Below are 23,962 nucleotides of genomic sequence, written 5' to 3'. Positions count from 1 at the left end.
TGCAAAGTGACGGTAATTTCTACTGAAGTGGTCTTTGTGGCTGTGCAGAGCTTACCCAAGTTGTGGGGAGGTGACGCCAAGCTTCTCTTCAGCAGCCTGGGTGATGCTAGATGTTGTGTGTGTCACAGACCTACCTGTGGAGACATTACACTGGATCCTTGATAAGCCGAACCGCCTGCTTGTGGGTATTCTGGTTTTATCAGAGTTAAAATGCGTAACGGGGAACATGCTCCTTGGGCAGTTTCGTCAGCGTGCAGCTCCTGCGGTGCTGTGGCTGGAGGTGGAACTTGTTTTCCCCCCGTGCTGTACCTGACACAGCCTGGACTCGTTTCTGTGTTCACTCTAAAGGCTTATGTCAAGCCCAGTCAATTTAAATGAGATTCAGAACTGGAATGGCAATAAGTGTTCAATCAAAGTATTTGATAAATCACTTAAACAATCTTGCAGATTGCAAATTCTATAAATGCAAGTTCTGCACTTATTCAAAACTAGTGAATGTGACAAGAGTAAGAGACAGCAAAGTCAAAACAGCAGGAAGAAAAACTCAGATTCTTTGATGAGATTAAAATACCAGCAATTTAAGTGGCAAGCAGGTAGGACTGTGCTGCTCGTGTAGCTTTCCAGCCAATACTTGAGCATTTACAAGGAGAATATACAGATGGGATAAAGAAGAGAAGGCTGATTTGATGATTACAGCATAATTTTACCTTTACTTCAGGGTATGTGTGTTTTCCTTAATATCTTGAATGGCATAATTTAGACGGTCAGGAAAGTTTTCTCTCTTATTAAATGGAATGGCAAGTGACTGTAAAAGTAGGAGAGGAGAAATCTCAACAAACCCCAGATTGCTTTGAATGCTAAACAGTTTCTCTCCGGTTAGTCAGACCATAGCATGAGCTTCCTCAGGGGGCATTTACTCTGATAAGTGTCTTCACGTGAAAGGTGAAAGCAAAGCAAAATGTTAAAACAAACTCTTTGGCTTGACTTTAAACCGGTTTGCTACCTACTGCAGCAATGAATGTCAAACTTTGTATTTAACGATTTCTTTTTGTCTGAGATTCTGATCATCTCAAAGAAGGATGGAAAAAATTAAAGCAAATCAAAGGTTTTTTTTGAGTAACTTCCGGAATGAAAATTTGTGCTTTCTTCTTTAACATTTCCTATTGTTACTGAAAGAAGATTGCCAGTTAGGACAGGAGAGAGATGCACTTATTGTCAGAACCAACATAAAGGCAAGAAGCAAGGTTTGAAATCAGGGTTTTCATGTTTACCAGGAGAAAAATGAAAAATTGCATCAGTTTAGACTGTAGCTGCTGCTGATGTTCAGCGTTCTGTTGGGCTTTGGTTCGATGTTCCCTTGTCTTTGTCCCTAGTTATAATACTATGTGTGTTTTTATTAAGACTCTGGTCCCAACCTTCCGTGTACAGTGCTCTCTACTTGCTTCTACTGTTAATGTAGTTCTTATGAGCAGAAATTAGGATTTTGATCGCTTTTCGTAAAGATTACCATAGGAGCCAGGTGACCTGAAGTTTGGTCTGGTCTCCTCCCAGGCATTTATTCCTTGGACATCTGCAAGGGGCTGATCTCTTTGTCTCCTTTTCCCTACCTGTCCTACCACAGACATGAAATGATTTTACTGGTGCTTAAGACGTGCGTTCTCAAAAAATATACATTTATTTTCAGGCAGCCTGAGTTCTGATTCATGGAAGTTTTTAAGGACTTTGAAATTCTCATATGAAAACTAAAATTGCAGCACATTACATGGGATAATGTTTTGTGTTCTGCGGTGAAGTTGGACAGATTTGTGTTATGCTAGACATACATACATACATATATACACATATACTTGTAAATATGATATATCCCCCCAAACACAAAAATGCTAAATGAGTCCTAGAGTTCTTTTCCATCACCTCTGTGAGAGGCTTGGCATCGCTGGTCCTGAGAATGTTTCAGGCAATTCTCTCTTAGTTAAGCTAGTTTTCCAAATTCATTCAAATAAAAATGATTTTAATAAATTAGTAAAGATTCACATTCTAAACCAGTAGCTACTGAAATGCCTTATTCTACTGACGTAAAGTTAGTAATTTTGAAAGAGCAATAAAATCTTAACAAATGTGTATACAATCATTAAAATTGTTTCCCCTTAAGTTGAAATATTTTTTTTGCCCTTTAAAAAACAGTTTTTGAAACTTGCCAGCTCTCATTATTCTTTCTCCCACAGAATGCATGTGTTCCACATTGAACACGTCATAGTTGATGGAAATCAGCAGTTGTAAGGATTCTTATAAAACTGCACGTAGCGTGCAAGGTGGAATTATCTTAAAAATCTTGATTTGCTTGCATGATGCCGGTGCCTTTATTTTCTGGTATGTCTGTGGCTCTGTCTAGCAGATTTGGAGAGGTTAAGCTCTGTGTGTGCGTGCAAGCGTGTGTGTGCGTGCGTCTGTTGTTTCTTTCTTCTTGAAATGCTTCACCACAGTAGGCAAAATGGATGAAACATAGAAAAAGGGAGACAATAAATAGTTTCCTAACCTGGCTTGGATAATAGAGAAAGTTCGTTAGATTTATTAATCCTCATTTTCCTTTGGACTGTCAGGCTTAGAGTGACAGTAAAAAAGCTTGTGACGACTTTGGCTAATTTGCACTCCATTCACTTTCTCATGAAAACCCATCAGGATGACTGAAGAACTGCTCTGCAATTGACCTTATTCAATGGCAGAGTGATATACTGGGAAACAGGCCAGTTTTTACAATGCCGAAAAGAGCAAATTGGACAGAATCTTTGTTCCTCTCTTTTTTTCTCTTTCCTTTTTATGCCAGTCTTGCTCTAGTTAAGCTCTCTCATTTGTTCCAGCAGTAGCTCTAGGGCTCAGGTCACCCTCTGTGGCTGCCATTGCAGGTGATCACCGCGCCGCTTGTCCGCGGCGCGGAGGCAGCGGGGAGAGAAAGGGAGACGCTGGAGGACTCTGCCACAGCGCAAAAGGCCGAGGCGTTGCGTTCAGCCGGGCTGTTCGGCGGCAGGAGGCTGCTTTTGGCCTTGCACAAACCCCCGGTGCCCGGACAGGTCGCGTGCATCCAGCAGCCGGAAGGCGGCTGATGTCTGCCTGCCGTGTTTTGGGGTTATTCTCGGGGAGAGGCGCTAAGCTGGTGGCCGGCTGGTGGTGGTCACGGCGCTGAGCGAGAGGGAGGACAGTCCTTACACATCTGTGAAACTCCGTGTGCCTGTATGGACACACCAGCAAAGCCGGGGCCTTTCGCTGTCCTTGATGTAAAGCAGAGCTGAGACCCGCTTCGCGTGGCCCGCAGGCTGGTGGCGAGAGCGCTCACGGAGGGCGCGGGGACAAGCATCTCCCTAAATGAACGTCTCGTGTTTTGTGCAAGAGAGAACAGCCCTGAATGAGAGGCTGAGCTGGATTTGCACACAGTCACCAGTCTGGCAGGTATCGGATTTGTCTGGGACGGTGGAGAACGGCAAAACAACTGGAATTTGGGTCTGAGAACTGGGCTGCTGCTGCTTTGGGGGGACCCCACCCCTCTTATATTGACTGAAATTACGGAAACTGCAGCTTTGTTTCCAGGTTTCATCAAAAGTGGTTTCTATAAAGATTTCTGACTCGTCAGACGTTGCTCTCAGTGTATTTAATAGCGGTAATCCCAAGATGTAGTTACTGTCGGTCCTGCGTGTCTTTAGTGCTGTACGAACTGTGCTGCGTTTCACTCCTGTACCAGCAGCTTTTCACGTGGTGGCCGAAGTGCTCGTGATCGCCTCGTTTGGTGAGCCCCTGCAGAGGAACCAAACGAACATCACAGGAATCGGCATAAAGCTGGCAAACTCTCGTCTCTCCAAGTGGGACCAACCCAGCCCTCCCCTGCAACCCGGGAGCCTTGGCCTGCATGTGGTTTTTAAGGACGGGCAGACACGTTACAGACTCCTGCCGAAGAGGTTACAAACCTCAGTGGCTGTAGGGTTTGAAAGTAAACCAACAGGGTGGAGGCTGAGGTATGTGTGGAAGAACGGAGGAAACAATAAAGCTTTTTCTACAAGCTTTTTTGGGGGCAAGCGTTCGTGTGAAGGGAAGAGCCGTATTGACACAACAAGCCTTGACCTGTAGGATAAACCGCGAGAGCGCTGTGATACTCCCGGAGGTGCCCCGCTGCCGTTCCTAGGTATTCCTCGTGGTATCAGGAGCCTGGGTGGCGATCGCGGGTGCGTTTCGGGCAGCTGGCCCTGTGCAGAGCGATTTCCGCCGCTCGCTGTTCCCATATGCTGCGCAGTCACTGGCATCGCTGTGGCGCGCTCTGTCATCTCCTTGCCCTCCTCCTTCTGGTGCCCTCAGGTCCTCCAATTTCCCCTTCTCTCTCTATCAAATTCTGCCCATGTCCGCACCCTCATTAATCAATGTCAAGTCACAGAGTGTACAACAAGGGCTGTATTCTTCAACTGCCCCCTCAGCCCTCATACATCCCATTGTTCCAAAAAACTGATTCAGATGGCAAGAAAACAGCCGATGCAGCACATAAAAGAGATGAGACAGAAATGAAAAGAATCAAGGAGGGGAAAAAAAAGAGGAGGCATTTTTTTCCCCTGAAACACTCGAATAAATACTCGGCAATGATAATTTAAATTATTCATACATTTATGAAAACATCCATTGAAAAGTGAAGTGTATGATGCTCTTTGTCTACTTTACTTGTCTCTTGTTTGTGATTAACCTTTACTGTAACTTGGGCTGGCAGTGCCACGATCACAAAGACCAGACTTTTCCTTCCATGGGAAAAAATGTTTCATCGTATCCAAATGAAAAATTAAGTGGAGGTATTTAGTGCTGATGTGGCGATTTGTTGCGAGGCATTAAAGATGCAGTATTATCCACGTCTGTCATCCAAACGCTGCCTCTTAAAAAAAAAATAAAAAAAATGCACAAAGCCAGCTTTTAGCAGCGTGTTCCCTTACAGCAGCGTTTGACATATATTCTACTTCCAGTACCATGACGTCCTTCAGGAGCCAGAGCGCTTGACACCGCGCAGCACACAGGATTTGCTGCTCTCAAGTAAGGAGAATCCCTGTATACATGTGGACACTGACAAACAGTCTCAGAAAATGGAAACGAATAAAAAGGCAGCTCAGACTATTTTAATTTCAGCTCCTCCTAAGATGTGCAAACTATGTAGGGCGTACTCACAGTGTCGTAGTAATAATTTTGTCAGAAAATGTGAGGCATTTGTGACCTGACAGCCTGTGAAAGTCCAGAAGATTGTTTCTTTTGCCTTTTGGGTCGACTTTTTTGCTCAAACTTTGTGGTCGCTGGCTTGCTTTGTAAAACCGCAGTTGTGGCAAGATGAGTAGAAGGATATTAAATGCCAATAGTGATAAACAAACTAATATTGGGAATAAGAATAATAACTTGGGAGGTTTTGGAGAACTCGGAGCTGTGGGTATTGTATTTTTTGGTATATTTCTGGAATTCTTACTTTTTTCAGAGACCAAGAGAAATAGTCAGAGCAAAGCTTCTCTTATAACGTTTGTGTCTTGCTTGTAATTCATCAAATTTCTATCCAACTTCCAAACCAGAGAGGTCTGGATAATGTCACATAATCTATAGATAATCATCCAAACATTTTTATTCTCAAGTGAACATATTTCGTCCTGCAAATATGCATTTATGCCTTTCCATAACTGGTTGATTACGTGGGAGGGGGAGCCATTGTCTAGCAGTCAAAGCCAAGGGATTTTAAGCAAAGATCTAGTTACTCTTCTGTTGACTCTGCAGTTGACTCTTTGTGTGACCTTGGACATGTCACTTATACTTTGAATGCTTCACTTCCTTCTGTAAATGGATATAACAGTTTTGAGTACATGCAGAAAAGTGTGTCTGGAACTTAATAATGCATTTTGAGATTTTCCCTCCTAGTAGGTGCTATTGGGGCTCGGCAATTGAAACTAATGGCACTCTTTTCAGTAGTGGGGTTTTGTTAAGCGTCGTTGTTGTGGAACTCATCTGGGGAATTTAGTTTGTTTTTTCTTCAGTGCCCTTTTCAGTCGCTTTCCACTTTTGTATTTTGTCTTCCAGCTTTCCTACCTAGCAATTTCTGTACAAAATGACTCCGAAGCATTTTATTTGCATCTATCTTGTCTGGGATTTGCTGCCTTTGTATTTTAATACTGTCTCTGGATGTGCCTTTTGCTGAGGTGAAGCATATGCCCTTGTTTCAACAGAAAACATTTTTAGTAAATCCACCAACGGATAAATCTCCTAAAAGAGGCTGTCAGCCATAGGATACAGTATTTATATAGAAAGTGTGGTGGAAAACTGTATATTAAAAGAGGAAAGGAGCTGGAGCAAAAGTCCTAAATCAAACTCCTGGCAATGTACTGTCCTGGTGTGTATTTCTTGTTAGGCTGTGATTCCTTTTTCTTGGAAATTCTCCAGCAGTTCCTGGCTCGGCGATCGGGGATACTTTTCAATATGCTGGATGTATGGAGCAGCGGGCAAACTTCAAAAGGGTCTGAGATTTTCTTTGGGCACGGAGAAGGATCCAAGCTTTGGGTTCCTTCTCTCTGCTGATTTGTTCCCGAGCCTTTCCGTAGCTTCTGACCGAGTACAGGCACCCGATCCCTCCCTCCCTGCCCACCCCGGCCCAGGCCGCCCTTGTCCTGCAGCGGGGCTCGCGCCTCGGCCCCGCTCCCTCCTTCCTCATCGCCCGGCGAGGAGAGGACCGTGCACAAATAGCCTATGTTATCCCAGCTGGTAACAGGAGCAGGAGGAAGGAAGTTTTTTGTCCTGTGCACAAAAACCACCCCCGGGCTTCTCAGTTTTAGGTTTTGGATGAAGATGGCTTAGCTGGGGCCGGTTATTCTAAGCACGAAGCCGTCACGCTATTCGATTCGCGGTGCCAGCAATTTGTAAGTAACCGTCGCACCTCTTTTTTTTTTTTCCGCCGGGCCTTTCTGTGGCCGAGGCGTTAGGAAGAGGCCGTGCCTCCGGCCTGCGGTCGGCAGGGCTTCGGGGAGCGTGGCTCTGTGAGGCCTGGCCTGCCCCGCGGCCCCGTCCCCATGGGGGCTGCCAGCCGCGGCCCCCCGCCCCGGCGCGCTCTGCCCGAGGAAGGGATGGGGACGGCGGTGCCGCGCTCCCTCCTCCCGCCCCGCCACCGCGGCCGGGCTCTGGGAAGGTAGCCAAATGCCACCGAGGACACTGGAGCAATAAATCATCCTCCTTCCAACATCTGCAGGCCCCAAAGGCTAGCCCCTTGCCGATGATGATCTCGCCTCCCACCCCCTGCTTTTTATCCTGTCCCTCTCTGACAAAACACCTATTGTCACAGCCTGAGTGAAGAAGAGTCCTTTTTCCTTCACAAAGGCCCTCTGAAGCCAAGTGGTGAGCTGCCAGAGAAGATGCCTATGTCTCCGCAGGGAGCCTATATCTCACTCGCTTTCTCTGTAGTTCATACTTTTTCTCTCTCACGGGGGTCACCCAAAGCCTTTCACTCTGGCTTCATATTCACATAAAGACATCAAGAAAAAGAAAAACCACACCAGAAAGAATTATTAGGCATGGCTGTCAAATGCTTTATGGGGGGGTGGGGGTGGTTCGGGGGGAAAGAACAGTAACTCTTTATGTGCTGGCATTGTTGGGAGAGCTAATGTACTCCTGCCTGAGAGCAGTTTGCAGGAAGACATTACATGCCTTAAGAATTATGGAGAAATATTAAACTAACATATTGTATTTCGGCAAAAGGGCATTTCCTTCTCATTTCTGGGTTTCAGCAGGTTTTCCTAGGTTATAGGAGGCTCTTTCTCGATCCCGCTTTCTCAAACTTTTTTTTATTATTTGAAGGAGTCTTTACTGACTGCCCTTTGCATGTCATTTCTTAAAAGCAGAGTGGTCTCTAGGAACAAACAGATCAAAATGTCCCAGGTCTGCATTTGCTTTTGAAAGGAGTTAAACATCCAGGCGCTGTCACCACCAAACCCTTCCCAACATTTGGTGTTTCCTCACCGAATGCACTCGAGCAAAGGAGCAGGACCACGGCAGGGAGGAGCCTCCTGCCCCTCTTCCCTACCAGCACAGGCAGGAGCCAGGTTTTTGGCTGTATTTGCTGCGAGCACAGTGACCGGGCGGCTGCGCAGATTCACGGGTAGGGAACCACCCGTTTGTGACAGCCTGGGGGAGGAAAAGCCCCCGTGAAGCTGCTGCCCACCTCCCTCCGCGTGCTCCCAGGGGACCTGGGAGAGCCTCGCACCGCAGGCCTCGCACACAGCCTGCCTGCCCCACGTCCATCGGGTGCCGCGGAGCTGCGTGTGCTTTTACCTCTCCGGAGCCGTGCTCCTTCTCCGGGCTCACTGAGCAGCGGGCCGGGCACTGTTAAGGAAGACCCTGCTGCCTTGGAGAGGAAGATAAATTAAAAACTTCATTTAATCCTTCGGACGGCCGAGACTGTAAAGTTAACAGTCAAGTAACCTATTAAAATTTACAGTGCAAGGCATCAAAACAGAAGAAAAGTGCACATGTATAAAGTTTAAAGCATCCTTATAAAAAGCCGGAAACCTAACACTGCATTCCTACAAATTATTCCCTTAGCAAACATTTTTATTTCCAATTAGTAAAAGAAAAATTGCTAATTTGCTGCAGTTGGACAGGCCTGACGTCTCAATCTGCAAAGTGTCAGTGCTGTGAAAGGAAATGTTTCACACTGTGCTGGAGAGAGAGAGCAGCTCTAAAGAGGGTCAGGGCATTGGGCCCAGAAACCAGATTGACTGGCCATAGTGCTAAATTACTCACACAAGACATACATTGTCTGCAGTGCCAGCTACAGAGTACTCACTTTCTCATTCTTTCCCTTTTTTAGCTGGTGCTTGTGGGGGAGGAGAGGGACGGTCGGGCCCGGGGGATAGGGGAGAGGGGAGGGGGACGCCTTCGGCAGGGACGCGGGGTACGGGCTCATCTCTGCCCTCATCTGAAGGCAGCGCTTGTAAATCATCCTGGGGAGGCTGAGCAGCGCTCGGCGACTTTTGGGGGGGCGGCTGGTGGTGCCAGGCAGCCCCGAGGTGCCGCAGGGCCATCGGGGAGACCGGGGCTAGAGCTGGCCTGGGTGGCAGAGGCTCAGGCTGTCGGTGAGCTGCCCCTGCCCGTCCGTAACAAACAGCTCACCCAAGAGCGGCGGTAGCTGCTTTTTAAGGGCAGCGCTGTTACTGGCACACGCTGCTTGTGTACGGGTAACGTGCACACGGTGCGTCGTGCTCCGCGAGGGGGGAGCCACCGGAGCGTGATGGGGCTGAGCACAAGGCAGGCTGCGGACGTACGGGGGCAAAAGGTACCTCGTCTGCTGCTGAGGTTGTCCGTGCTATCACGGTTCCCTGTTTAAAGCACCCATGCTGTATTTATGTCATGGTCTCATCAAGGGCCCTTGAATCCAAACGCTGTTATGGGTGTGTTTTAATACACTAACGAGGATGTAAACCTGGATTTTGTGAAACTCATATAGGTGAGCTGAAAAACAAGTCAGGTCTGAGTCCTCCACGCTGACCTTTGAGAGATACGGGAGGCACCAGCAGTGACCTCACGGCTTCACCTTGGCGTTTCCCTGTTGTACGGCTGCCTTGAGCTGAGACTAACAGACTGACAGGGCCCATTTTTATGTTATCGGGGCTGGTACTTTAATTTAAATAATTACCGTAATTGTTTTGTTAATCATGTAAGGAAAAAAAAGTCAAGGATCACGTTTCCGAGTAATTGCTGCTTCCTAAATTGTAATCTTCTTAACTGCCTATGAAAAAGTTTCTTATGCCTTTGGTTCCTCCTTCCCCCGGCTGCTCCCACCCGTAGCAGCGCGCTGTTGGGTGCTCAGCTGGAGATGGAGCAGGGCAGCTGAAGGTGTAAGGTGCTTGTAACCTTCAGACGCTTGTTACTCGACTCATCACGGTGGGCAGGGCGTTGCAGCACGCGGAGGTATCACAGGGCCGAGCTTGGTGTGCTTCCTATTAAGCAGCTTAAAAATAAAATCTTGTTTTGCTAAGATACTGCTAGCTCTTGGAGAGGAATGTCAACATCAGAGACATCTTAATTTTTCTTTCCTTTCTGCAAGGAACCAGCGTGAGACAAGAACTGATTTATTTGTGCTAAAGATCTTGCACGTGGGCACAGATTTCCCGTTAATTCTGTGGAGGGGACCAGTTACAGAAGTGGCTTTTAGCTGGCCTGGGAGGAAGCTCTTGCACCTTGACATAACAATCTCCATAGCCCCTTTCCTAACCAGACAGGTTCTGGGTTTCTTTCTGCTGATAATCCCACCAGGACCTTTGTTTTCCGATAAAGCTAGATTCCGCCGGAGAAACCTAAACACATTAGAGGCTCCATTACATCCTCTGCATACTTCTTAAAACCTGCCCTGTGCTTCCTGTGCGTTAAACAGAGCAGATGCCTGCTCGGTTCCTGTGGCACAGGCCGGTCCAGCCATCACGGTTATTACTGATAGCTGCGTACAGCTGCCGTGATAACGCAGTAACATTCTCAATGTGTCCCTATAAGAAAAGAAAAAAAAGAAAAAGGAAAAAAAAAAAAAGAGGACCTTGCCTTTGGTGAGATAACTGAAGTAGGACTGTGATGGTTTCTTTTTCCGGGAATGCAGACGCTGAGCTTTTGGGTCACGGTGCAGCTTCTTCGCTGATGGGAATCTCAGCAGGCAGTTGTTTGTGGTCCGATACCAAAACAGCTCTTCTCTTAGCTGCTATGAGGAAAGGGAGGGAGAAGCAGCGCTTTATTTTGGATTCCAGGTGGGGCTTGCAGAACGGAAGGCCAAATACACGCTTCCTTTCTGAGGCTGCCCTCTCACAACGCTCATGGCCAGAGCAGGGAGCTCCAGCACTTCTTGCGTGGAGCTGAACCATCAGCACGTCCCAGGGTTGCTTTAGAAGGGGCACATCCTAGCTTCTTGTGCAGGAAGGAAAGGGAAGGAGAGAGTGATCCAAACTTCTGGGAGGATTCGGGAGGTTCTCTTTGAGGCTGGTGGAAAGATCTGTCAGCCCCAGTCTGAGCTCAATGAGCAAGTAACCACCGTTGCCTCCCTTTCAGTTTTCCTTCTCTTTGCCTTTTCTGGGGCTGAACTTTGCCCCATACAATTTGAAAAATAATTTTCAGAAGAAACTTGTAAGGGAAACAGCAAGAAATGCTCGAGTTCTTCCCTTTTCATGACCCCCCAGTCATTACCCTGCTATCTGAGGAATGCAGAGAGCGAAGCGGAGGACGGGGTCCCGGAGCTGCACGGCTCGCCGTGACCCTGTGCGTGCATCACTTCGGTGAAAGAGGGGAGCGGTTGTGGACCGCCAGTGCTGAAGGGGCGGTTCTCATGCATCCAGACCTTCCCAGGGTGAAGCAGTCTGGTTATTTCTCCAGTCAAACGAAATAAAAAACACCCCGTCCCCTTGAGTCGCTCAGGTTTTGCTTCTCGTTGGCCAGCGGAAGGAAAGCGCCCAGAGTGAAGCGAGGAGCGACGCGGGATGTGCTTCCCCGTGCTCGGGGGCTCTCAGCCCGTGCCAGCAGCCGGGCCCGGCGGCAGCACGAGCCCGAACACCGTGTTCCTCCTGCGTCCGCACGCACCGCTCAGCGCCGTGCGCCTGGAAGCGCTCCAGGGACTTTACATATGCAAACACCTTCCCGGCCCTGCCGCCCCACAAAGGGCGCATTCTGCCAATCGCTCCTCGCACCCGCGTGGTGCCCTCACCCGCGCCGCAGAGGTTACTTGGAATTTGTTTCCGTGCATCCGAGAGCTTGTGATGTGTGCTGAGGAGGGAAGTCGCGGCCCTTCATCCTGAGGTTTCCTGCTTCTTTCTTTTTTTAATCATCTTTTTCATTGTTCCAGGCCTTTAGGATCATCCTTCAAGCCATAAAAATATCCTAGTGCTGTCTACAAGGTGTAGCTGTCATTACAGCTGTGCGTGGCCCGACAGAGATCCTTGGGACACCAGATGTCACGTTTTCTGACCTCTACTGCAGGGGCAGGGTCTGGCCACATAAACCTTACTGTGCCTATATTTGTTTTTGGGGAAACAGCCTTGATGTTCAGCACAGCAAATTGCCCTCGGTCTGGAGCTTCAGGAACTCATCGTACTTCCCAGTTGCTTGTGGCCTTTTTCATGTTCTTTTCCATGAGCCGCGCGGCTCGGTAAGTCAGCACCGGCTGCTGCTGCCGCCGGCGGTGGCACCCGTGTGGCCCAGCAGCAGGATGCTCGGGGTGACTTTCCTGAAGCCTCACCTTCAGCTGAGCTCCTGTTTTGGGAGCCTGAGCTATTCAAGTTGACTTTTCAAACAGGGATATGTCAGCAACTGGTCCAAGGATGTGGTGCTAACTCGTAGCTGCTGAGAGGGGAGGCCTTCGCTCTGGTTCGATGGCCAAATTTAAGCTTGGGTTATTACATTTGCCTTTTCGTGTGCAGCTGGTATTATCAAATGGAAATGTTTCCTTCATATTTGCCCTTACCTCGTCTGCAGAGTTGCTTTGGGCTGTTAGATTCCCCAGTTAGCTCCTCTCCTGCGTTGGTCAGGTGGTGATTAAAGCATTCCCCCACACACAAGCTATAAAGCCCTTTGGGCTTTGCCGCGATGGAGGTAGCCCACAGCAAACGCAAGATAGCGATTTCTGCCTGAGCTGCAGGGTTTTGTTTTTCTTTTCTTCTTCCTTGGTACTTTGTTTTTCCCTCAGCCAGCCCTGTTGGTTGCAGCGGAGGGGACAGTTACACTAGCGAGAGATAAGCCAGGCTTCAAAGTCTGAATTGATGTGTGCATAATTCTGAGCTTACCGGGGTCAAAGGTGTTTGCATCTGAGGAGGACTGACAGCCTTATTGTTGAGATTAGCTCTGAGGAGCTGGAAACTCAATTTCTGAATGCCGGAGACTGTGTGGTTTTGGCACGTCACCTAATTTCTTGTCTCAGTCTTGTCTGTAAAATGGGGATAGCAATCTTTCTCTTTTCCCACCATTTATCTGCTGTGTTTACTTATTATCAAGGTCTTCTAGGCGGACTCATCGCTGTGTTTTATGTAGCAGCTAGCACAACGGGGCTTCGGTCCTTTTCCTGGGTGCTCCCGATAATAAATGGTGGGAAACTTGGTCAGGGGAGTGCAGCACCAGGAAGTTTAGTCACAGGGTTATCTGACGTGGTGCTTTCCCATTACTTGGAAATACCAGATGTGGGCAATAATGGAGAAAAAATTGTCCCTGCTTCAAATTTGAAGTCAATGGCTTAGCAGTACTGGATTATTTCACCCCCCCCCCATGGAAATGATGAGTTTTGGTATGGAGATTCTCTAAGTCGACCTGCCTGAAAATGTTTTTACATAATTTTCTTCATAGCTAGCAAAACAGGCATATTAAAGGAGAGTTATAATTTTCTCATGCTTATTTCCTGCATGCCTTGGTGAGTGGATGAGAGGCGTTTTTGAGGGAGATTTGCTTTCTGAAACAGGTTGGAGCAAACTGTACAGTGCTGTGAGGAAACAGCAGCAGCGGAAGCTGGTACGAGGCCGTCCTGCCACGTTTGAGGCGTTTCTTCAAGTAAATTATCAGATAGAGGTCAACTTGTGTCACCTTAACCATGACACAGCTAACAGAAGCCTTGTTTGTGAAGCAGCTGCTGATTATTATTGGTGAGCAAATGTCTTTGAATTTTATAGCTCCTCTTATCTGAAACTAATAAAAACACAATGCCAGTGACGAGTCGAAGGTCATCTCATCCCTCTGTCGAGGTGTGTAGTAAGTAGTCAACAAAGCTCAACATTATACACACCTTTTGTCTGATATAGTCCATAAAAAATAAATGTTTGTGAAGGAGGGATGTAAGTCAAGGATGTATTCTGTCTTTCCCTTAACACCTAAACCAAAGTTTTCATTTTCTATTTTCACATATTGGATCCTAACCTCCGCTCTGCAGAAGCCAACCAAACAGGTGGCATATTTCAGACTCGATGAGGTGCCATTGCAGTTAAGCAGGCACTCGGATGGTTGTGAGTCCCTTTTAAAAAATCAGATTAATAGAAAATCTATTGAAACAATCAAAATATTCACCTTTCAGGGAAGCCATTGTGCCAAGTGCAACGTAAGGAGACAGCAATAAATCACCATGCTATGCACCTCAAATAGATAATCAATTTAATTGAAAGCATCAATAATCATAGTTTGACATTTATTACCCTGTGGATGGTTTATCTTTTAGGCTAGGGGACAGCAGGGCAATGATGAATACCAGTTCTGCGATGGAACACAATTATATGGTGCAAGGAAAAGGATTTTATATTCTGCAAAAAAAAAAGCAGTCAAATTCATAATTGAACCAGATTGCATGAAAACTGGGAAATAAATGACTCAAACGCATATCACTTGAATCCCAGTGTTACGGTTTGTGAGATAAAGTTGCAAATGCTGCTGTGTGTATGCTTTTTAAGTGACTTAGGACAGCGATGCTGCAAGGCCAAATCTGCCAGAAAATCATCTTTTTTCACACCTGCCTAGAAGAAAACCCCAAGCACGGCTGGATTGGTTCCCACTGCTGTGTTTTATTGTTTGTGCTCACCTGGTCATTTCCTTGTGCATCCTCTGTGGTGAAAAGTACAAGAACAAGCAGCACTGGTTGTACAGGCAGAAGGCTCCGAGAGCAAAAGAGAGGTCAAAAAGTAATCTCCTGTTTATTTTCCAGTAAAGGAGGAGTGCTCCTTTTCACCTCAGGAGCTGTTTCCATGTAGCGTGCCCAGTGACCTGGCCAAATGAAGCAGTGGAGCAGGAATAGCTGCTGAGCTTGGAGGCAAGTCCCCGGGACGGCCAGCAGACACCCGGTCCTTGCGCGTCGCGGGAGGCTTTCAGGAAGGTGGAAGCCCCAAACGTTTAACATTTAGAGCTGTAGAATAAGTTATTGCAAAAACCAAATTGTCTATGTTGCTTGGAATGGTGCACGTACTGTGCATCAGTCCAAGCAGCTTATACCTTTTTTTGGTGTGTTTTTGAGGCCTCTGTTGAATAGCTTGGACTTCGAGAAGAGTGAAGCACGCTCTTAGTGCTTTCACCAAGTAGTGCGGCCCGTGTAAGTTATTGTAAAGTTCTCTTTTTGCGATTTGAACCAAAACACGATTTAGAAACCACACTGACTGGCACTGTGCTCCTGGCAAAAGGGAGAGCACAGCAGTGAGCCTCTGGGAAGGGAGGGATTAGTCAAGCTGAAGTAGTGTCCCACCAAATGTCAGCCAGATTATTGCTTTTGCATTGAATCTTAACTTTCATCTAACCAACAAGCTGCACGTCTGAATTAGGGAAGGGGGATAAACAACTGTGAATTATAAATATATGGACAAATTGACAGCCTTGGCTGTAGCAAAGCAGGCAATTGTATAACAGAGTATATTATCTTTCTTGGTTCTCCGCTTTATTCCATTGCTTATCCCAATCCTAGAAATCATTAATTTACTGCTTTAAAAGAGATTCCTTATCTTTAAAAAACAAACCAAAAAAACAGCCTTACAAATTCCTTTTGTATTATAAAAACACACATCTGAAATACGAGGGATGATATTTAGGGAGCCTGGAATGGAAGGATGTGGTGAGGAGATGTCTTTGGAGAAATCCGAGACACCACAAACTCATCCCAAGCCTCAGAGTCCCCCTTGCAATTTTCTCAACTTCAGCACAATCCGCAGCACAACGCCAAACTTTCAAAGCAGTAAAATAGCCCTCGAAGAAATGTGTGTGAGCGTGCAATCGAGGGTGAGTGCGTTTTTCTGTGTAAAACCCGCAGCATTCGCCTTCCAGCTGTCGCTGCGTTTGCAGCAGCCGGGGCTTGGGCGGCGTCCAGCCTGGTCAGAGCAGGTGCCACGGGCAAACGTGGGGAAACGGCTGCAGCCTGTGGCTAATGACTTCATTGACTTCATCCTTCCCTTCCTTAAGTCAGAGCAGGACCAATTGACCCCGGTGACCCGGCAGCACGGACTGACAAGCATGCGGGAGTTGTGTAGCTTTTGCAGGGCTTGCTTTACTCTTTCTCAGTCCCAGGAGGTTTGGGGTGTTGAGGAAGACAAGAACCAAGTTTCTAAGAGTGTTAAGGTGCTGCTGTGCTGTTTCCACAAAGCAGTGGTTTCCTCGATGGCACGTTCAGATGATCTGGTAAGGTGAAATCTCTTAACTATGCTCAAATCGGTGGTTATTTACTTTGGGCTGGCAGTTAAAAAAGTACTTCATTAAACCCTCTTCAGTGGCTCCAAGACATTTAATTTCCAGCATCTGGATACGTTGCGGACATTTCTTTGTCTATGAACCCTTGGTGGTAGTTTTGAAGACATAAACAGAAATGCTATTTGGCAAGATCGTGTAGGGAGCCATCTTCAAACCTCAATGTTCCTTTTGGCACAAGATTAAAAAACCCCTTGCAATCAATGCTCAGAGCTGGGTCTCCCCAGATTTTCTTCAGAACTGCACTTGGAGTGTTTAACGACCAGGAGGGCTGTGTGTGCTTTCTCAAAGCTTGTGATGAAAAAAGAAAAAGTGTGGGATTTTTTGGGAGTGTTCTGAGCGGAGCTCCAAATGAAAGAAATCCGTTTTCATTTTGGTGGCGAACAACTGGAATTACTAAGGATAATAAAGGTGATTTTTTTTTAGAATCTAGAATTACTAAAGATAACAACGGTAATTTTTTTAGGATCTATTAGCCATTTTGGTTTACCTCAGGAAAATTTTCTGCGGAGATTTCCGAATTTTCTGAGCAAGCACTCTGAAAGCCGGGCGCCCACGGCTTGAACCGTGCGGTCAAGAGGGAAGGAGCTTCTGGCAGGTGGCTTTTTGAAGTGGTTGGCCGCGAGGTCTTTTTGCTGGGAAGATGTCTAATCAAGAAAATGTGAGCAGACAGGTAATGGTCAAGTTTTGTGACCTCAAGAAATGAAGTGCTCGCTGCATTTATAAGCTCATTTCTCTAGTTATTCATTGGCTCTTTTAATCAGTGTTCTCTCTAGGTTAGGACTTGCCTCTGTCTCGGGGAATAAAATCCCATTTCTGTCTCGGAGGCCAGAAGCGGTCCTGGTGCAGAGGGTGGGTGCTGCTGGCTCCTGTAAGAATTAACAGGTCTCGTTTGCTCCAGCACACGCACGTCGGTAGCGGACAGCCCCCAGCGGGAAGGGATGTTGGGTGCTGGAGGTGACGTTGGAAGGAGAAGCGTTACGTGGAGAGATGGGAGGGTGCCGTCTGCGTGGTGCCCTTGTGATTCTCTGACCCATCAATTCCTGAAGTGCAGCTGGCTTACAAACTGGGTGCCAAGTGAAGCCACGCGCTCTCCGGTGGCATTCCCTGCAAAGAGGCCCGGGCATTTACCCAGCCCTGTTACGTCGAGGCCCCGGACACAAATTCCTACCTGGGGAAGACATCAGCAGCCCAAGGAAAAAACAGAAACCGATTTCCGTTCGGACTCCCTGAATTCCTGTCTCAAGAAAATGCATTGAAATTGCCACCCACTCTCTGTCTGGCTGATTAAATAAAATATTGACCTTTTCCAAACACAATATTATCATTCCAAGCATAATATTATCCAGTTCTGTCTGAAACTGTTCCTACAGCTCTTAAAAGGGAACTCACCTGGCACCCCCTATCAGCTCAGAAAAACAACACTGTGTCCCTTTTAAATAGGAGACTGATTGTGCCAGTGTCTGAAGTTAGTCTGCAGAATAATTCCATGGTAACTTTTCTTTACAGAGAATATAATTTCTTTATATTACTTCTGAAAAAAAAAAGGAAGACAAAGTGCCCTTTTCTGTCCCCCGATTGTTTTTTTCCTCGCAGAAAGCGTTACGACAGGGAGTTCCTCCCCGGGTTAACCAGCCGATTCGGGACAAGTCCCTGTTCTGGGTCTGAGGGGCAGCGAGTCTGGAGGACAAGAGGCAAAACAGCAGCACAGCCTCTTCTTGTGCTGGTCGCCATCCTCCTGCTTTTCTTTCAGTAGCTACCTCCGAGACGGGCCCTACAAAGGAGCACTGAATATCCGCGTCTTCCCCTAAAATAAACAGGGCTTGAACCTCTCACAGGCAGCCTTATGTTTCTCTTCCAGTTCTTCTCAGGCTTTAATGGGCCATTTTTCTTGCTGCATCGCGGTGCCTGGCTACGACCTTGTCATGTTAAAGTGGCAGTTAGGTTATCCTGCTGATGGGTATCAAACTGACATATCCCATCCTCGCTGTCTGAGTGCCAGGCAGGGATACATTCCCAGACGGCCCGCGCTCCCCCTGGGCGGTACCAGCTATTAGGCAGGCTGCTGTTTTCATTCGGCCCTTTCACAGCGCGAGCGGCAAAACTAAGCCGCTAAATGAGACAGTGCATTTCCCACTTTAAACTTCTGAAATTGGTGGGAACGTTGCATATTGGCTTTATTTTCCTTCAAGTGTGATTAATGATCAAAAATCTACGTGTCACAGCCTAGCTATTTAGCTTTGGTGCACTACTATGGTTACAGGGAAGGCCATTATTTTGATGGAACTGGGGATAAGCTCTAGATATAGACACAGTTTACTGAGCAGGATTTTTGGCAAATTCTGTATGCAGTGAGCTGCAAGTTTGCTTTTATGTTTGCGCTTGTGATTTGACGTGCTTGCATGTGGGGAGCTAGAGCAGTTCCAGCGAGCTCAGCCACGCCGTGTGTTGCTGGGGCAGAGAAAAGACTTGGCTTTTGGACCGAGGCAGGAAAGCCTGCCCAAGGAAAAATTTATTAGTTATATACTCTTTAAATGTGGTGAAACAATTCATAATTCTTATCAGTGTCTCTTTAGGCTGCGAGGAAGAGAAAGAAATGAGGTCATTTCTCTCTGTTCTTTCTCAAGTCCTCAGCTGTGAGATCACTGCACTTAGGCACAAGCGCGCAGGCTGCGGTGCTCGGAGCGGCCGGTGGCAGAGGCCAAGGGCAGCTGCCCCGCTCGTGGCTTGAGACCTGGGGCGGAAAATCTGTTACCTGGGTGCCCCTTCTCCCAGCCCCTCTGTTTGTCAGCTGCAGGCGTGTGGAGATCGAAGTGCCGAGACTTTCCTGCTTCCTACAGTAATGATGCTGGTCAGCGTCAGTGACAAGAGTTTGTATGTGACGAAGGGGATTTCGTGAGAAAAAAGGAGTAGTGTCGATGTTGCCGCATTGGTTTGAAAGTATTGAACCTCTGCCACTGAAGGAAGAGGAGCAGGGAGTTTCTGGAAGTCCTGCCGTCAGAATTGGAAATGAATTCAGAGATACTCGTACCGAGAATGGGGCAAATCAGTCGGTTAGCTGCGTACGAACCTCACCCAAAGGGAGACACAAATGGCTGGTGCGCAAGTTGTTATATGTTAAGTTATATGCCAAGTTATTCTGGGGACTAGATGGTGTATTTGCTGAATCCATTTCAATGCACCTCTTCCATGTGAGAGCATCTTGCAAGAAGCCTTGGTCATCACAGGTGTGGTTGTGTATTAGGATCTGAGCGCATTGCCCTGTATAGATCTGTATGCCTGTGTGTGTCCTGGATAAACAGGCTGCAGCGCAACGTGAAGGATGAGCTGTTCCGCCAAAGCCCAGAGGTCCCCATACGTCAGACCAAGTGCGTGTCAGCACTGCCGTTACCAGATGATGTATGGTCTCCCTATTTACTTATGATATTAGTGATCATCTTAACAAGCAGGTTATCAATATGGGAAGTACAGAGGAAGTTCATTTGTATTATTCTGTCAATATCAAGGTCGTTTTTATAACTAAAAAGGGTCGAGAACAAAAGATAGATGGATCGTGTATGACTAAAGCTAACCGCCCAATCTATTTACATTGCTGCAAACAGCAAAGCTTGATCTGCTAACCAAAACACTGCACTTCACTCTCCAAGATGATTTTTTTGCCCAGACAATAACGAGCTGCAGATCCATTAAGTGATTGTCTCGTGTGATCCTGCAGCAGGCACGATGCAGAGCTGGGGGCCCGACACTTCCATTCCACTGCTATTTTCTCTGTGGATCGAGTGAAAATACAAGTGTTTTGCAGTTCAGAAGCACATTCTATCACAGGATCTCATATTTTCTCAAACTCTCCTAGTTATGGTCCCAGTTTTGAAGACGAACAAACCGAGTAAATGCAGAAGCACTTCAATACTGAGGATGTCTGTTTTAATCCTTAGGTTGCACATACTGCTCTGCGAGGCAGAGAGAAGTGTCCCTTCTTCTTTTCACGATTGAATTTTATAATGGAAACATGCACCAAAATAATACTGCTTGGTCTACGTCCATAGGAATGGGGGAGGTGAGGGGTAATTCTTCCACCTGCACGCTGCCCACACCTAGTTTCATTCTGGTGAATGCGACTCCCAGTGCACACGTCAGGACTAGGAAAGGTTGCACAATTTCTCCCCAAAAAGTCAGGCTGCTGTTTATTGTAGTGGGACTTTGACCTGCCTGCGCTTTGCTAGCTGGGTATCTAACATAACGCTGCCATCACTGCCATATTGAGACACAGTCGTGTTCTCCAACCGTGCCGTCCCTCTGGGTTTCCTTCAACTCCTGGGTCACTCAGAATTTGAACAGGATCTGCACGTTTATTGTTACTGGTTTTGTGGTTTGTCCCAGTCATTTACCATCCCTGGTACTTCCTCTTCTTTCAAGAATCTCTTGCCTTGCAGAAGGGAATGCAGTGGGTGCATCTGCTTGCTGGAGCTGTGAAGGATCCCCTTCTCTGTTGTTGGTAAAGGCCACTTCATTTAAGCAGTGTGAATAGGTGGCTATTAAAGGTGATGTCAGGTTGCTGAAACGGAGAAAAAGAAAAGGAGGAGGTTACACGTGACGGCCTGTGAAGGGGAAATGCATCTCTAGTTTGGATCCAAGGAACACGTGCAATGAATGGAATACATTCTCTTTTAGCAAAACTGCCAAATTATCAAGTGCATTTCTCATGCTCATTAACGCTGGACTTTTAGAACCTGATAAGAATGCAATATAAAATCAAACAGCCCCTAAAGACTGTGAGATTGTATTAAATGCTCTCCTATCACCAGCCCCTGAGTGCTTGGCAAGAGAAATGGTGACATTTACTAATCAGTAGCCTCTCTTATTTGTCTTGGCTGAAAGTCTCAAGTCCTCAGCTTATTGAAGTTATTACAAATGCTCTCCATTAGATTCTGTTTAACTTCCTGGTATTTGCAGTTGAACTTGATCACAATGTCACGGAGGAGTTATGTCTTCAAAAAGTGATACAGAAGTTGTGATACCGTGTATGTAAATTGCCCGTTTATTTCCTTTCTTCCAGCCTCTCTTCCTAAGCGTATCCTGAGTGTCTGACTTTGCCTCTTTTCACCATTAACTACCCCTGACACCTCCCTGCTCCTGTCTGACTGCAGAGAAGTTCATTTCTTGTAATGTGAAGGTGATATTTCTTACTGAAACACGACTTGGGATATCCCTTTCTTTTGAATGCCCTTGAGGATGACCTGTAATGGTTCACCTCCGTAAACTGCATTCAGCGCTCCTGGAAGTCAGCAAACAGCACAAATTCCTCCGTAAGGCCACCCAGGACATGAGACACGAGCAAGTGCAGAGGCGTGCCCTGGGGCAGATTACCAGAAATTTGGGGCCGGGGATCCCTGCTAAGTTTGAATGTTTCTCGTGCAGCGCTGGACCACCTTTTTGTTCAGACTTTCAACTGAAAAATAAATGGTTATCAAATGGTCTGTGGAGCGCATACCGTGGCTTTGCAGCCTGTTACTGGTCCACAAACCGCAGTTTGGCTGCTCTAACTGTTCACAGTTGTGCTGATTGCCCTTAGCAGTGACTGGTTGGTTTATTCTTTACGCTCTTTGCAGCCCTTGGCTTGTTCCTTGCCAGGCAGGGCAGTGCTCTTCGTCCTCCTTCCCTCACCAGCCAGGAAAGGAAATCCTTCCTCTCAGACAAGAGCTTCCCTCCTTTTCCTCTTAATTCCAGGCACATTCGGTTCAAATTCCCAAGACAGGATATCGAAAACTTCCTCGAGTTAACAGTGCTTCGCCAGTTTATTTACTACAGAAATTCTAAAATTTTGTAAATTTTTGGCCAGAAAGGGCTGTAAAATCATTATATTTTAAAAACATGGCTAATAGAAACGAGCACTGTAGTGCTTCTACAAAACCTTAGTGCTTCTTACGCAAGGTGTTGCAGCTCCTGAAGCAGTGCTTGGCCATCGTATAACGTTCAGGCAGAGGAGAGAACTGATATTTCCATTTGTATTTCAGGACTTGATAGCTCTGGTGACGGTAAATCAGATTAAGAATTATTCCAATGTATTCCATAGGGAGGCTCCACAGTCTGTCCGGGCAGAAGGTTGAGAACTTTGCCTCCTGATTTACCGTATAACTTCAGGCAACTTTGGCACTCGATTTATGGGCTTTTCAAATAGTTATCTGTCTTCTGCAGAATTCAGAGCTTACAAAATTTACTGTTCAATGTTTTATTTTTATTTAAAGGTTGTTTGGAAATTGGTATATGGGGTTCAACAGATTTTGTGCTGGTTCTGTGTGCTGTTTTGGAGCCCTGTGGCATCCGGGATAATGCCGGCGCTGGGTTCCTGGTTAGCAGCAGCGCGTTGCTGCTGGCCTGGCTCCGTGCTATAGGAGACCTCCGAGCTAATGCCAAACTTCTTCGAAGAGCTAGAAAAGCGACAGCTGTTGTGACACTGTTACGTTCTGCACAAATCAGCTTTTCGGTTTCGCTTCAAAATTGGCAAATAGATTGTTTTGAGAATTGTTATTAAATAAACAAAGCCTTTCCTGCTTGTGCGTTTGCAGTCCCCAGAGCTGCTAATGGCAGAGTAGGTTGGCTCTTCGCTGCGGCAGCAACAGCGTGTGTCAGCGCGATGAGCAATGGTCTTCACGTCCCAGGCAAATGGTAACAACGAGAAACACATCGCGTGCTGCTTTTTGTGTGCACGTGTGTAAATTGTCCTTGGGCACCGGGGGGTGGGGGAGTTACCGAGATAGCTGCCACGGCCACGCAGAGGGGCATAAGGCTGGGAAGATGCTCAGTCAGAGCCACGCGAGCTGGCGTCGGGAGGAGGATTTGTGGGTCCTGCGGCACACCAGGACAGAGCTTTCGGAGGAGTAATTCATGGGATTATGAAGAACAAGAGTTAAGCGTATCAAAGTGCTTAGTTAACTGTGTCTTGCCAACCTGTGATGTGTTGAGGTCTTCCTGAAGGATCAGCCGAGTTATTGACCAAAGTGCTGTTATCCCCACGCCAGCTTTGCGGACCCATTGGGCTTTCTCTTCCCGTTTTAGCACAGTGTAAACATGGAAATGCTTCTCGAAGACCAAGGCTCACAGTGGAAGAGCAGGGGCAGGTCCTAGTCTGTCGTCGTCTTTGCCTTTCGGTTTGCTGAACACATCAAGCCATGCCTATTCAAGCTTTTTTTTTTTTTTTTTTTAAATGACAGTTTATCTGAGCTCACGGAATGAATGGATAACGTTACTATTTACATAAGCTCATTGTGATCTGTCTCGGTAATGTAATCAAATTAGGGTTAACTGCAGCTGGAGAATGCCAGCTTGTAAACTGTTTTTCAAAAAGAATCACATGGTGTTACTTGACATGTTTAGTATACATTCAGGAGGCTTTGCAAAAATTATAGCACATCCCTAACTAATGTAAGTAAGGCAGGGTTCTGTTGCCACCAGTTTGCTGAACCCAGGAAATGAAACACAATGAAATTCATCATCGGTTGGAGGAGAGATGCCTCCAACCGGATCCCTCAAACAACTTCTTCTGACGTGGCTGCTGCTGACATGTTGTCTTTCTTTTGGCTAAAATCAACATATCAGTTGATAGAAAAAGCATATGGTGTAAATTTTGAGTACATTTAAGAACATCTGTGTTAACTGCAAAACTGCAGCCCACTGTACACGTCAAGCACTATATTTAGTATTATGGCATTCACATAAGATGAAGTCCAGCCTGAGCTAAAATTACCCAATGAGT

At 46.7% G+C, this 23,962-nt stretch overlaps 1 protein-coding gene across 6 annotated transcripts in view; it reads left to right on the top strand.

Annotated features, from left to right (window-relative positions):
• Positions 1-23,962, top strand: part of PRDM16 (PR/SET domain 16) — a 312,213-nt gene that overhangs the window by 141,610 nt on the left and 146,641 nt on the right. Inside the window, exon 1 of one of the 6 annotated variants that reach the window (XM_083802567.1) lies at positions 15,972-16,143. The exons of the other annotated variants lie outside the window; for them this stretch is intronic. Within the exon in view, the coding sequence (XP_083658693.1) occupies positions 15,979-16,143 (165 nt within the window). The 5' untranslated portion in view covers positions 15,972-15,978. Of the gene's footprint in view, positions 1-15,971; positions 16,144-23,962 lie in introns of those variants that run through there. 6 annotated transcript variants of the gene reach the window in all.

Source organism: Anser anser, assembly GCF_964211835.1.
Source record: "Anser anser genome assembly, chromosome: 17".
Lineage (NCBI taxonomy): Eukaryota > Metazoa > Chordata > Aves > Anseriformes > Anatidae > Anser > Anser anser.
This window is presented reverse-complemented; position numbering and strand designations above follow the sequence as displayed.